We start from the raw sequence: 16,330 nt of genomic DNA, 5'->3' as shown, positions 1-16,330 counted from the left end.
ATTACAATTGTGTCATACCTGTAATTAATTATAAAATATGCAATTACAATTAAAATTGTTGGGTGGGGTCTTTTCTTTCTTACTATGAAGTTTATATTTTGTTAAGTACAGTGAGATGACTTTGTTGTAATTTGCATTATATAAATAAAGTTGATTTGATCTGATAATTGACCCCAACCCTGCACATAGTGGTAATTTACAAATACTTAGTATTAAATAAAAAATAAACTAGGTTGTGAGGTTGCCTAATTATCAACAGAGGTGAAAGTAATATATTACAAGTACTCACATTACTGTAATTGAGTGTCTTTTATGGCTATATCTAAATTAGTAGTTTTACTTGTACTTAAGTACTTTTTAAAAAAAAAGTTAAATAATTCATTACATTTTTACACCCAACTGTTACTGAGTAAATGATTTTTTGTTTTAAAATGATCAACTGACAATGTGTAACTACACAAATGAAATGACTGATCTACTTGTACTTGAGTATTTTATGTATGACTTAATTGTACTTGTAATTGAGTAGAAATTCAATCAAGTAACCGTACTTCTACTTGAGTAGTATATATATCAGTACTCTTTACACCTCTGATGGTTTGTCTGTCATGTGTTTTTATAGCAGAGATTGTTAGGTTTATTTGTATGTATTTTGTGTGTCCCTTTATTTCAGGGTTCCGTAGACGAGCGACTGAAACAGCTCCAAGATGCACATCGAGACTTTGGCCCTGGATCGCAGCACTTCCTCTCCAGTGAGCGAGCGTCTCCTGCTTTCTGCATCAATGTGTGTCGAGCAGGGATACAGTTCGCTCTGTTGCATTTAAATTGTGTCTCTGTGTGTGTGTGTGTGTGTGTGTGTGGTTGTGCTGTTGATGTCAGTTTGAGGTAGAGCTGACATGCTTTGTTCATCCTTCTCCAGCACAGCATTGACAAGCATCCCTGATCCTTATCACATACGTTTTTTTCTGCTCAATTAAGACAAGCTCGTGCAATCTGTGCGTGGGAATTGTGTCTGTTTTTTACTTTTACCTGCTGCTGCTCCTCAGAGGACACAGAAAGGTAGCAGCAGAAATTAGCTTTACCTTACCACCTTTACGCCAGTGAAGCGTAAAAGCTGCATATATTCAAGGCTTTCTGTCTATTCTACAGTGTCCTCAGCAACCCCGTTAGGGTTGGCTGCTGTCATGCTGGATAAGGGGAGGCACACAGGGGCTCGGTCCACTGTGCCCTGCAGACTAGTCTGGGTTACGATCAGAGCAGGTCCGTAAATAAGCAGTACAGGCAAACGCAATGGTCAATCCAGGGGGTGCCATAGGAATAAATAAAAATACTGTATATTCTTCTTATATCATATCTGACATTATTCTTACATTAAAAGTAGTGTGGACAATCAATGCCACATTAATCTAACTACAATACATTGCAGGGGTGGAGCAAAACCTATAAATGAATAATATAAGATAATACATTATGGGTGTGTAATTATGGGTGAGTGCTTTATCCATTTTGTATATTTATGTATCTTGTGACGCTTGTTTACACTTTTTTTGTGGACTATTTTAATTTTATTGATATATTTAAACATGATTTATTTTTTATTTATTTTAAATCCATATCTTGATTGACTTATTGTTTAATTAAAAAAAGTTCCAAGACAAGGATATTTAAGTTCTTGTGTGATAATATTAAAAATGGCAGTGAAATTAACTATAAAGCACCTAAAATCTCGCCTAGGGCGCCCAGTTGCTCAGGGCCAGCACTGGTTATGATTGTGTGTTCTGGTGCATGGTGTTTTTGTTTACATACATTTAGCCATGCCTTGGTATAACAACATATTTACATTGGAAATCACTGTATCTAGATTGTGGATGCAGAATAGGTAATGTATTGGCTTGAAAAGTAAAAGTTGTTACAAGCCATGAGCGATATATAATATTTGGTTACACCAGGAACCGACTGAGGCACTATCAACTATAGTGGGTCTGTGTCTGTGATAAACTGGCAACCTGTCCAGGGTGTTGTGAGTAGCAGCTGCACTGGTTTGTTAGTTCAGTTCATTTCATTTCATGTGTGTATAGCTCCTAGAAACAGAGCAACAAAACCTGTGCTGGCAGTGAATGGTGAGTGATGATGAGGTCTTGCCTCCTTTTTTTGCAGTTCTTCCTGTGCTCTTTGACTCTCTGCTGAACGCCTTGTGGTTTATCTAGAAGGCTGCTTACAATTCAACAGTTAGCCTGTTTTACCAGTTCTTTTATGGGGTGCCAAATGTAAAAACTCGGTCACTTTTTCATAGCCGACACATTTTGAACATTTGGTTCACTTTCCTCATATTTAGCTCTTTTTGTGACAGAAATGAATTTAAAACCGCATGTTCTATATTATTACCTCTGCCAAGCGCAGAACAAAAGGTTATGTTTTACCCTGCGTTGTCTGTCTATCTGTTTGTCTGTCTGTTTGTTTGTTTGTTTGTTAGCAAGATAACTTGAAAAATTATAAACGAATTTGGATTAAATTTTCAGGAAATGTTTATAATGGGACAAGGAACAGGTGAATGCATTTTCGTGATGTTCTGGGTTACATGTAAATCTAAATGTTAAATGTAAATCTAAATGTAATGGTCAGGGTGTGTGGAGTGTGGGCGTGGCCTTGTGATCGACAGGCGCGGACCAGCCCACTTTGTATCATTTCTAAACATCTAACTTTACACTTGGCGACCAATATAACATGTACATTTAGATTTAACCTTTATATTTAACTTTTACATTTACATTTAGATTTAACATTTACATTTAGATTTAACATTTACATTTAGATTTAACATTTACATTTAGATTTATTTTTCATGTTTACACATTAATAACAATGATATAGAACATGCTGATTTACAAGAATTTCTGTCACAAATGAAAGAAAAAAAATAGCGAAATGTGAGGAAAGTGAGCTAAATGTTCAAACTATGTCGGCTATAAAACAGTGACCAAGTTTTTACATTCTGCACCCCATACTCCTTCGCCTCTCAGATTAGATTGTGCACAGTCAGCAAGCCAATAATCTGTCAACAAGTTCGGATGAACTACGGCCGGGCCCGCGGAACGTCTTAGCGCTGAATAGCCCGAGAATTCGGGCAAATGACTCGGTTCCACCAAGTAAAAAAAAGTCTCAGAGAGGCTCTTGACATCCGCTCACAGAAAACCCAAGTCAAATTACAACCCAAAAATGGGGCCCCCTGGCGCCCCCGTAGCACATACTGTGTAACGGGTCTTATTCATATAATGGTTTGTGTCAATAATTCGGAACCACCAACTGTCGCAATATTTGACTTGCAAAAAAATTGGAAAATGACTTTAATTGAAATTGCCAAAAAAAGAAGGTGGGCCCCTTGGGGCCCTAATCGAATTGTGTGAGGCATAATTGTAATCTACGTTGAATTACCTTTGAAACGATATATCACACGACTATGTTTCCATAAATTTGTAAATAACCGGAAATGGGGGGTGACCCCTGGGCCCCACTTTTTAAAAAAAGGGCTCCGAGCGTCTCATCGTATTCATTCATAGAGTATTCATACAAAACTGCATTCTGATTTAACGAGAAAAATTTGAAAAATAGGGCCCCCGGGAGCCCCACGGCGCCCCCGTGACGCGTACTACCCCGTACGTGTCACATGGGCCCCATTTATTTATTGGTATGTGCCAATGATTTGGTACCACCAGCCGTTGTAATGTTTGACTTGTTGAGTCCGGTAGCCCGGCCTAATAATAATAAAAATAGAAAGAAAACCTCCCACAACAGCTTTGCCTCTTTGGCTTTGAAACACCTGCTGTGTACCAAATCAGCACTGTTAGCAAAGGAAAGTCTGAATGGTTTGGTTCAAGCTTCCGATTAAGTGAACATAAAAACTGGGAGTAAAAAAAACACCAACAATGATATTTCTGAACGGATTTTGTCCTCTGTTTGTACAGGTTCAGTACAGATACCATGGGAGCGTGCTATTTCCCCAAACAAAGTGCCCTACTACATCAAGTAAGTCCACCACCAGGGTCAGTTTCTGCACTGTCAAAGTAAATTTTCCCCGCAGGTGAAATGGCTGCATGAAAGTGAGTGTAACGTGGTCTTTTTGTCAGAAAATGGTACAACTGAGTCTTTCTATTTTACTCTTCAATTGCACTTCAGAGTCTCACCCCTCTGTGCGTTGACACATTTCACAATTTATATTTTGATATACTGTAAGGAGAGCTAGCAAAAAAATACATCCTACCTTGTATTCCTGTGTTTGTCATTTGTAAGAAGCAGTTTTAAGCATGCCAAGTGTTTATAACGTCTAGTTCTGGCACCAAAATCTTTGTGATTTAGAAGGTATTCTGTTTGATTGGATAAACGGTATATCAATAGTAACACATTGATTAGGAAGCTTTCGCCCCTTGCCAGCCTGTGTTCATCCATTAACTAATTAATGCTGTTTAACTTCATGGCCGATTGCTTCATCAATGAATTGTAAAAGCATGTGATTTTATGCATTAGTTATACTGTACATTTGCAATGACGTGCATTCGGTTTATTGACCGTCTCACCTGAAATTCTGTGTGAAGTTGATAATGTTGTCGATCTGAAATCCTATTGTGCAATAATAACACAAAATAAGCAAGATGAAGATAAAGATAACCTGTAGTAGTCACACAAAGGGGACATTTGTAGTGTTTCAGCATCAAAGAATCACAGCGTAATAAAACAAAAGTAATAAGATGTAAATTTACTATTTATATACAGTATTTTATATCCTAATTATAGTTTCTAAATGGCTATAAGTACTTACTCTAATTTTCAGTTTTTTTTATACCTTTGAGTTTTTATAAATTGGTGCATGCTGGGAAATGAGACAAAATAAGAGTTTCATTAAATGCTGTAAAAAAAGTGGTTGCCAAACTTTTCACAGTCCCGTACCCATCCAGACATTTAACTGGCTGTAGCCATGTACCCCCTACTCCTGCACACTATTAAAAACTTAATAATATCATGTAATATCATGTAACCCTAACGTGAAATCTGTCCCTGAATTTTACCTATCCCTGTTGTGGAGCAATATATAATGCAAAATGTATAATAATCTGTAAGCACACAAAAAGCTCATTCTGATTTATCACTTGTTTGCTTTATTAAATTAATTAGCCGACTGGCATCTTCAGTGATGAACACATTTTTTTTTTTTTTTTTGGAAAATATACAGACCCTTTCCAAAAAAATTTAATTTCATGGAAAAGTTGTTTAATTCCTGAAGGAAAGACACACTTTACTTTCATCAGAAAAGAGGACCATGGACCACTGGTCAACAGTTCATTCCATCTTCTCCTCTTTTTTTTCTGAAAAAACTGAGAAGTAAATGGTGATTTCTTCACAGTATTTTCATTTTTTGAAATCCTGTTTTTGTGGGTTTTATGAGATTGTTTCTCCATCTGAGGCTGCATGAGGACGGGCTCTGCATGGAGGCCTCTGACTGCTGGTCAATTTATATTCCAGTTTATGATGTCGCACTGTTTTTTTTAACGCTCTTCACATACCCCCATGACAATTTAAGTACCCCTGGGAGTACCCGTATGCTACTTTGGGAACCTAGGCTGTAAACCATTACAATGCATGCATTTTGAATCCAGTCGTGGTTCATATAATTTCACAGGTTCCTTTTAACTTAGTAGTTGTGCTTGTAAAATGATGAATGTTGACCTGAAAGCCTCATTGATCTTAGAAAATAATGTAAGTTTTTTTTTTTTTTTTTTTTTTAATCCATTCCTTTTTTGTTTTGCTATGTTTGGTTGCCTAAATCTCTTGTAAAGCCAGCCGTAGGATAAGAATGTAGTGTAACTGTATATTTTGATTCTATCAGAAGTTGGATATCCTATTGAACATCTGAGGAAAACGTTTTTCAGATGTGTAATAAATGTCTTATCCTTGAACTTCCTCTCCCAGGCTGAAATCTAACCTTAAACTACGTCCACCTGACTCTGCTCGTCTGCTCCTCGGCTGCTTTCTACTTCATTTTGTTCTTCATCTTTCTGCCCTGAAACATGTGTGCCTGCATGTGTCGACTGTTTTATTAAACCTTCTGTTTCATCTTCATGTCAGCCATCAGGCCCAGACTACATGTTGGGACCATCCAAAGATGACAGAACTCTACCAAGCTTTAGGTGAGTAAGAAGAAGCCCATGGGCTGCTGCACTGCTGGATGCTGCTTTGAAGGTCGTGTCACGCAGCTTATTTGCAGCCTGTATTTGAAAACCTTAGGGACTCTAATCACTGCTGTCATTAACCTGTGAGGCCCAATTTAACATTGCTGCGATTGCTTTTTCCTTAGCCTTTAATTAAATGTGATAGAACTACATTGCATGTTATTTAACAGTTGATAGTGTTTGACGCAGGGGAAATATGTTAATGACAGAGTGATCCTTAAAAGAAGTGACAGGAAGTGGGAATAGTTGATGTGAAACATGTTTTAATAAGTGTTAACTACGTATGTGTAAGACATAGAACTCTATTGTGGTTCCACAAGTAATTGACAATTTTTATAGAATTTCCAATTACAATTACAAAGTCAATTATCTGAACTCAATTACAGTTGAGTTATGATTACAACATCAACAGATATTTTCAATTACAACTGCATTTATTATTACATTATTGTAATTAATTATCAATAAAGGTGAAAGTAATGGAACTACTCACGTTACTGTAATTTGAGTTGCTTTTATGGATACTTGTGCTTTTTTTGAGTTTAGTCAGTATTTTTTTCCTGTACTTAAGGATGTTTTAAAAAAAAAAAAAGTAATTTGTTACATTTCTAAACCAAGCCGTTACTGGGTAAATAATTATTTTTTGGGAAATTGACATTGTGAAACTACATCACATCATCGCCGACGAACCAAATTAAACGAAATGCTTGGCGCCAAAACGGCATTGAATGGAGGTTATTTTCTCAGTTTTAGAGTTTTATTTATTATTATTAATTTTCTCATTTTGAATTGAATTCATTGCTTTTTTAAAGAAAGTGTCTATTTACCGAAGTACACGTACGTAGCGTCTTTGGGTTAGTGTTAGGTTTAGGGTTAGGGTTAGGTTATGACCCTATATCGCAACAATTTTTAGGGTTAGGTTTACGGTTTAGTCTTAGTCACGTGACCTAAACTAGCCAATGACTGGCCTTATCACTTGACGCCAATGAGGGGCGCTGCGTACGGCTGGAATGTCGGTATAATGGTACGACAGCCGTACGGATCGCCACTGCCTTTTTTTTAAACGTACATTTTGACAAACCTTTTATTTTATACAGATGCCATTTGGAAAAATAAATCTACTTCCAATTGCGCAAGATTTGGTCTCTTCCTTTTTAAATTTACACATGAGATGTTTACTGTATGCAAGGGAACCTTGGCAAGATTTATGACCAAAAATAAACAAGGATGAAAGTAACTAGTAACTTCTACTTTGAGTTTTATGTAATTTAGCTACTTTGTACTTGTTCTTGAGTATTTTATGTATGACTTACTTATACTTGTACTTGAGCACAATTTCAATCAAGTAACAATACTTCTACTTGAGTAGGATATATCAGTACTCTTTACACCTCTCGTTATCAATTACGCAAAAGACATACATATGCACATGTTGATGATATTGCTAATATAGTAAACTGTGGTTTCCTACTATCAATTGTTTCTCTTTCCTTTCCTCCAGCGGATCTGAACAACATCAAGTTCTCCGCGTACAGAACGGCGATGAAGCTACGGCGAGTTCAGAAAGCTCTGAGATGTACGTAATGCATTTCATCAATGGCAATTGTGTGTGCAGAACTGGAATGGATTGGTTAAGTGATAAAGCGTTATCCTGCACCATCCTTAATACGCACAGACAAGCTCTGCTAGGGAATGAGATATAAAGATCCGCACTGGCACTCAACATTATTCAGATGTCGAAGAAAATCAGCATTCCTCTCGTACCTTGCTCGGAAGTTTTAGCCTCATTTATTTTCCCTCTGTATCCTGTACCACTGCCGGCTTTTAAAGTTATCCATCAAAAGTATTGACAAACTCAAGAGCAGCTAGCACTTACAGCTACTTAATCATTTCCAATACAGCCTTGATTGGTTACTCGCTGTGTAATTAGGTATTAATGTGTACATGTGACATTATAATCAGGTAGCAATTACGTTTTTTTCTGCTTGATTGAGGCTTGATTATGAGCTATGGATTTTTAAAATGGATATATTTGACATGATGTAATATCAATTTGTCTTGCGATTTCCCGTATTCTATTACATGAAATATTTTCTACTACATCTGTGGAGTTTGAACTTCTTCTGACCTCCCTTGGAGTCGTTTCTGCAAGACGCCAATTTTCAACATTTTGTTATGTTCAAACTACTCTCCTTCTAGCTTCCTTCTTCTAACCTCCCTCCATGCCTTTACCTGGTCTGAGAAACACCGAACATGCTCGGACTATATAAAAAGACCCTTTTTTTTTAGTAACTTCCTTATACTCCTCTTCTTATCTCACCTTGCTCTGCTATCCTCGCGCTGATATTACAGAATTTAATGGCAAGGTTGCGTCTGCAGAGAGCAGGGTGAGGAGTTGTCACTCCAGCTTATTCCACACATTGTACACGATTGAGCAGTGAGGTATAGGAGACTGGTCGGAAATACATTTTTGGGCTTCTCTTTTTACCCTGAGAGTGCTCTCCTGTTATCTGCACTCACTGTTCTACCTCATTATCGTGCTATCCAATTATACCTGGCATAAAAGAAGACCCTTTTAGCTCCGCTCTCAGGGAGCAGCCATCAAATTAGTTTAGAAGAGGGAAATCAAATTTGTGTCCCTACTCTTGAAACATCCGCTGAACAGAACGATGAATGAATACTGCAGTAGCCTGTCCCATCGTTTATAATGTGAGGATAAGGATTCTTCTGTATACGGAATATATGCAATCATGTAATTTCACATATCAAAGTGCATATATTAAATTGGTTAATCTAAAGTCATAATCACAAATAGTTTATGTATTAACACGGTAAAAACAGTTGCTTTGATCCAGCTTAAAAAAATAATGAAGGTAACTTTTCCATCCACTTTTTAGCAGAGGTGAAAGTAATTAATTACAAGTACTCATATTACTGTAATTGAGTTGCTTTTATGGGTTCTTGTTATTTTTTGAGTATATTTCTAAATTAGTAATTATACATGTATTTGAGTAGGTTTTAAATTCAGTAATTTTTTACATTTTTACACCTAACTGTTACTGAGTAAAATATATTTGGTTTTTTTTTTGTTTTAAAATGATCAATAGACATTGTGAAACTATAAAAAAATGAATTGACCAGACAACAATCAAATGCATCACATCATAGCCGACCAACCAGATTAAACGTAATGTACCGCTCCATGCCAAAACACCATTTAATGTAGGTTATTTTCTATACTTAGAGCCTTAGAATTCATTTATTTTGAATTTATTGGTGTTATTTTATTTTAAAAAGAATTGTACAGATTGACAAACCTTATATTCTCAAATGCCTTTTTGGAGTTCCAATTGTGCAACATCTCTTGCAAGATTTATTACCAAAATTATACGTGGGGGGGTGAAAGTAACTATTAACTTTTACTTTGAGGAGTATGTAAATTTTTTACTTGTACTTGAGTAAAATTTAAATCAAGTAACAGTAATTCTACTTGAGTAGAACATATAAGTCCTCTTTACACCTCTGCTTTTTAGTAGTTTTTTGTTTTTTTCTTTTTTTTGGAAAACTTAAAAATGCGTATTTTTCTAGGGTAGCCTCGAAGATAGAGCAAAAAAAAATTTAGTTTGACTAACTTAAAAAACAGTCAGTTGTTAATCAGAATCATACTTGCGCCAGAATATTGAATGAAAGAACAAACAATAAAACATATAAAAGAAAGAAAGAAAAGAAAACGTACAGAATTAAATAAAAGGCTGTTAATTAAATAGGGATTAAATACAAGTGCACAGGCAGGAAAAAGTGATAAAAAATTACAAATGTATTTTGAGTTGGAAATTATGAATGTATCAAATTTAATTGAGAAGTGTTGTTGTGTTTAAATAGTTTAACATGGTAATTTCTAATGTCTGGATGGGCTATAAGCAAGTTGCTTCAGCCCAGTCCATTTAAAGGTTGAGATGTATTTGATGAATGTGGTATTTGTGAATGTACTGTGCATCGAATGGATTACCAAATAAAATTCATTCATTCATTCATTCATTCATTCATTCATTCATTCATTCATTCATTCAAATGTAAAAAAAAATAGACAAATAAGTACAAGTATAGTACCTCATACTTAATAAAATAAAGTAAAATTTATTTGTATATACAGGTATTTAGAAATTGATTTGGACAAATTCATGCACTCAATCTCTATGATTTTAAATAAAAATTACTTTGCATGTTGTGAAAGTCTAAATGTAACATTTAAGAAAGAGAGGTATTTGTGGCCAACATTTTTGTTTACACCATAGCATTACCAAAAGTGCAGGAGACTGAAAAACTAAATAAAGTGTTATAGATATCCAGGCATCTGAACATCGTTGTTTCTTCTCAGTGGATTTGGTGTCGCTGAGCAGCCTGGTGGAAGTGTTTCGGGAGCAGGATCTGCAGCAGGGAGAGCACGTGATGGATGTGGTGGAAGTGATTCATGGGCTGACAGCTCTGTACGAGAGACTGGAGGAGGAGAGGTCCATCCTGGTCAACATTCCACTGTGTGTTGATATGTGTCTCAACTGGTTGCTCAACGTCTACGACAGGTGAGTACACAGGAAAGGAACGTGGACATCCAGCAAGATGGATTTTAAAAACCACTTCAGCAGCGTAGAAATGATTTTTAACCTTTTATTTTCAGGTAACATTTAAATAAATGTGCCTCTCTATAATGATAATAAAAATGTGTAATTTCAGTTTCTCACTTCCGGAGCTCCAACTGCCAATATAATCGTATTTTTGATTGAAAATATCATGGAATAAAAACTACAGCTTTGACATTTATAGCTATAGATTTAATGCGTATAAACTTTACTGTTGAAGTATTTCAACAAAGGAAAACCCATACCCGTATGTCTCCATTGATCCATTAGTTTTATTGTCTACGCCTCAAGGAGCCACACTTTGGACTCAGATTCTTACATCAGGGCGTTTTCTGCCTCTTTTTCTGCTCCATTCAGTCTCCATCAAAAGTATCTCTTTCCTATTTCAGGAGAAATAATACTTTTAAAGTACACACTGTACTTTTCCCAAACATACAGACAAGTAATTATTGCTGGAACAGTGAATTTAAAAGCCAGAAAACCACACAATTAAAGACAAAAGTCAGTCACCAGGTCTATTTGTCTGTAATCTTGATGTCCTGTCACTCCAAAATAAAGGAGCGGATTAATTTTTTATTTTTTATTTTTTCATTATCCCTCTATGCAGTTCAGTTTCTGACTATAAGCGTCTTTAGCAATGAAAGTTTTAGGTGTTGACTTGCCCTAGTAGTTTTCAGAGAGGAAGCAGTTTTTAAAATAAGAAAGAAGAATTCATAAATGGAAAAAAAAAAAAAAAAAAAAATCCACCATTTCTGAGCCAAATCAGTGCTGCACTTTTCATCGGGGGACATACTGTACATAATATATCTTGAACATTTCACAGCAAATACTGACCAAGCATTTGATGCCTTGAGTTAACTGGTATATGTTCCAGCACCAGTGCATGAGATGGATCGATGCTCAGTGATGCATTGACTGCATTTAGACTGCAGCTGATTTTACTTTGTGTAAATAGTTGCATGTTGTTAATTATGAGCAGAGTTGGGGCCAATTATATTTGTAATCGCGTGATTGATAATTAATTACAATTATGGTGTAGTTATCATCGTAATTGTAATTGAGTTCAAAAAATTGACTTTACCATTGTAATTGTAAATTGTAATTACCATTGAAATTCTATCAAATTTGTCAATTATATTTTTGATTAAACGCAAAACAGGTTTATGGCTAACACATGTGTAGTGAACAATATTAAAATGTTTCACATCAAGCAAGGGTTAGAAGGGTTAGTGGGTTAGATTTAGGATATGATATAATGTTTTTTAATAGGGACGATGCAATTTTACAGAGTAACAGTACTGTGAATGTAACTGATGTTTTGTACTAAAGAGTTTATAGCAATAGCTGTATTCCAACTGTTGTCTTTAGTTGCTTATAATCAATGCACTAAAATGTAAAGATGCTAAAACAACATCATACACACATACAAAACCACATACAATCATCACAACGCTGTATGAATAAAAGCTAGTAAAAAAATTAATTGAACTTTAGTAATTGAGAAGCTAATTGTAATTGACTTTCAGGGGAAAAATAATCATTTTAATTATATGTAATTGGAAAATATGCCAGTTACCATAATCGCAATTGAATTGTAAGTGAACATGGATAATTGAAAACGCAATTGTAAGTGAAATATGTAATTGACCCCAACTCTGATTATGAGCATAAGGATTTTTAAAGGTATATCCAAACGTACTAATGGGACCAGTAAGAAAGACGATCTTGATTGATTGATGTCTTTTTTTCAAACATGTAAAATTATAACAGAACAATAGTTAAAAAAAAAAAAAGATGTAAAAATTAAAGATGATGAATTATAACAGCAGAAATAGACCAGAATTTGATCCACAAACACTTAAACCTCTTAATTTAAATATGCGAAAAGGACTAGGAAGAAGTGTAAACTTATTAAATCCTACCCCTTTATTCACTACCAATTTTGCTTTTTTAAGTACAACTAATAATATACTTACTTACTCATATATCATTATACCAACACTCTACATATTCACAAATAGTCCATAGCTACTCAGTATTAGTCAAAACAGAAAAAAAAATTAGTAAAGCCTCTCTTCATTCCTGTAACTTGTGAAAATTATTTTTTCATACCTGTTTTTAAACTCAATTAACATTTTTTTGAGTTCAACGCTCATTTTGTTCCATAATTTTACCCCACAAATTGAAATACAAAAACTTTTCAATGTTAATCGAACAATTAAAATCTATTAAAAAAAAAAAAAAATAACTATACCCTTAAACAAGCAGTATATGAACTGTAGCCATTGTAGCTAAGAAGAGAGAAAGCAACACACTGCTGGAGAGCCACTTTATCAGGAGCGTGAATTTACAATGGATTATTGATTTTGATGGGATTCACCATTCACCAAACTGTGATGTGTCCAGAATCTGAGATGGTTTAATCTCCGTGGAAAATTCCTCCTTAGAACTTTTTAAAAAAAATGTCCCACATAATATCATGGGGACTTGCCTCTTAAGCAGCCATTTGGGATCAGTGCCTTGTCGAGCCAAAAATAGAGAGTTTACCTATAGCAAAAACAGCGGAGCTGGTGTTTCATAATAGACCTTTTTCGAGTTGTGACCCCATTTTGATATCACAAAAGTCTGGCGACCCCAGAGGCATTTTTTTTTCTTCTAAAATTAATTTTTGATCATGTTTATTAAAGTGTGTTACAAATACACAGTAGTCAGGATTAGTGCACAAAGTGACAAGTGCGCCACCTTGGATGTTTTTAATACTACATTTTATTTTGCCAAGCCAAGTGGAAGGGCAATATAGGTTTGAGCTCAGTGCGTTTGTCCATCTATTCGTCCGAGTTAAAGGGGACAGCTTTTCTCAGAAACTGTTTAAGATAGGATAACTAAATTTGGTGTGTGGCTTCAGGGTATCATTACCTTGATGGAGTTTGAAAATGAGAAGCGCGCAATTATTTTTTCCGGAGTTATTGCTCTTCTTCGGTTTTTTTTTTACTCTGTTTGAGGTATCTTCAAAGGGGACAGCTTTTCTCAGAAACCTTTTAAGATAGGATAACCAAATTTGGTGTGTGGCTTCAGGGTATCAATACCTTGATGGAGTTTGAAAATGAGAAGCGCGCAATTCTTCTTTCCAGAGTTATTGCCCTTGTTTTGTTATTTTTTTTACTCTGTTCGAAGTATCATCAAAGGGGACAGCTTTGCTCAGAAACAGTTTAAGATAGGATAACCACATTTGGTGTGTGGCTTCATGGTATCAATACATTGATGGAGTTCAAAAATGAGAAGCGCTCAATTCTTCTTTCCGGAGTTATTGCCCTTGTTTTGTTTTTTTTTACTCTGTTCGAGGTATCGTCAAAGGGGACATCAAAGGGGACAGCTTTTCTCAGAAACCGTTTAAGATAGGATAACCAAATTTGGTGTGTGGCTTCAGAGTATCAATACCTTGATGGAGTGAAAAAATGAGAAGCAATTATTATTTCTGGAGTTATTGCCCTTGTGCCGTTTTTTTAGGACGTCTAGGAAAAGGTTGTGAGTTATAATGAGAATCAGTCTGGCGGGGGATGTTGATGACTGTCTTTTTGTTTTAACTACATTTATATTTTTAAAAGTTTAAGTAAAGGATACAGTTTTTTAATGTGTATTGTGTGATGTGTTTTTGAAAAACATTTCAAAACATTTTAAAAAATAGAATTTTAATCAGTTTTTACATAATGTTTTGTTTTGTTTTTTTTTGTTTTGGTTTTTTATACCAATTACTAAACATTTCAGCTCATCTTATTTTATTTGCATTTTACCCAATGTTGAAAAACCCTGTAAAAGACATTGAGCAAAAAACAAAACAAAAAAAAAACATTTCCATTACCATTGGAAACAAGCAAAATCTAAATAGTGCAATAAAAACTGGTAATGGAAACACCTGAATTTAAAAAAAAAAAAACACTGAAAAATCGCTAAAAGGTTTTTACGCTTTCATGAGGAGGAATTGCAGATGTTTCCATATTAAAATGTGTCGCAAAAGCAACATGGAAACACTTTTTCTGCAAATACACGTCACAGAACGTGACGTACCTGGTCACATGCCAACTTCTCTCCGAGAAAACATGGCGCAGTACGTGTAGGCAAAAGAGGAAACTGAGATATTTCTTAGCATTATACTTTTAAATTATCACTGCCACATTAGACGTGAAACAACCAAGGAGTACGGAGTGTTATAAGCAGGTTTGAAGCGTCAACTTCCTGCAACGAAGTCTCGTGGGATGAGATATAACGGGAGTTACGAGGCTCCTGCCCCAAACAAGCTTCAATGGAAACACGTTCAAGCGCTCTATTCACCCTCTGCCATAAATCATTTTGCCACAAAAGCTTTCTCACAGCTCAAGTGTTTTGCAAATTGGTGTAAGGCCACCAGTTGTTGCAAGTGTTTCAATAACTTTGGCCGGGCACATCCTCTCTGAGACAGAAGAGAAGTAAATCTCTTTTGAAAACTGCACTCGCCCATCTTTGTCCCTGATTGATGATTCTGTCATCACCCAATAGAGAATAGAGTAGAGACGCACACAGGGATGCACAAATTACCACTTAAGTGTGATGAGTTTGTTCAGTAGCTTTTAACTACATGCTGCTAATGAGAGACAATCAGAGTCTTTAACCCGCTGCATATATTTCTGTAATTGCTTTTTTATTTCCCTAACAAAAAAACCTGCGGGGAGTGTGTGTGTGTGTGTGTGTGTGTGTGTGTGTGTGTGTGTGTGTGTAGGCATACATGGTTTACAAGACCAATTTTCAGGTTTACTCACCAGCATTACGAGACCAATCGGGTTAAGGAACCAATTTTGACGGTCTCGTAAACCTAAAACTTTATAATTTTGAATTATTGAATATGAATTGTAAAAGTCATTATAAATATATGTGTGAATACTTAGTTTATAGTGTAATCAGTTAATATGGTTGTTATAATGATATGACCCGCCCCCTGCCTTTCTGAGCTTCACACATATTGGTCTCATAATGTAGGTTAGGTTTGTGAGACCATGACGTGTGTCTAACAGCGCCCCCAGAGGCTGCAGGAGACATTGCAAGTTACACACATTTGCGGGAAAATACACACAATTTCCCGCCAATAATACACACAGGGCGGGAAAATCATCAGCTGGGTTGAAATCCAGTGTGAACCAGCCAGCACTGCAGTTAGCTGCTAAGCTAATTTTGTCATCACAGGTTCCTGGCTTTAGCACTTTAGCTAGAAGCTAAGCTAATGCCCAAGCCTATTCATGACTGCTTTGAAATATTTCCCATCATGCCTTGCGTTTTCTACTGGCGCCATTTACGGTAACTGTCTCGCCATAATAGAAAAATGCATCTAACTCTAATATACAAAGTTCAAAATGCCTCATATTTGATACACATGATGACTGTCCAGCCCTAAACAAGAATCAATGTGAAGACTACCCATCATGATTTGCATTCTCGACTGGC

The 16,330-nt window shown here is 35.7% G+C and overlaps 1 protein-coding gene across 3 annotated transcripts in view; it reads left to right on the top strand.

Moving 5' to 3' along the window:
• drp2 (dystrophin related protein 2) overlaps positions 1-16,330 on the top strand; it is a 125,883-nt gene that overhangs the window by 38,588 nt on the left and 70,965 nt on the right. For all 3 annotated transcript variants that reach the window (XM_028460227.1, XM_028460226.1, XM_028460228.1), the window contains 5 exons: positions 674-752; positions 3,963-4,023; positions 6,118-6,179; positions 7,723-7,797; positions 10,600-10,801. In XM_028460227.1, the coding sequence (XP_028316028.1) occupies positions 674-752; positions 3,963-4,023; positions 6,118-6,179; positions 7,723-7,797; positions 10,600-10,801 (479 nt within the window). The remainder of the gene's footprint in view (positions 1-673; positions 753-3,962; positions 4,024-6,117; positions 6,180-7,722; positions 7,798-10,599; positions 10,802-16,330) is intronic.

Source organism: Gouania willdenowi, chromosome 10 (assembly GCF_900634775.1).
Source record: "Gouania willdenowi chromosome 10, fGouWil2.1, whole genome shotgun sequence".
NCBI classification, from domain to species: domain Eukaryota; kingdom Metazoa; phylum Chordata; class Actinopteri; order Blenniiformes; family Gobiesocidae; genus Gouania; species Gouania willdenowi.
This window is presented reverse-complemented; position numbering and strand designations above follow the sequence as displayed.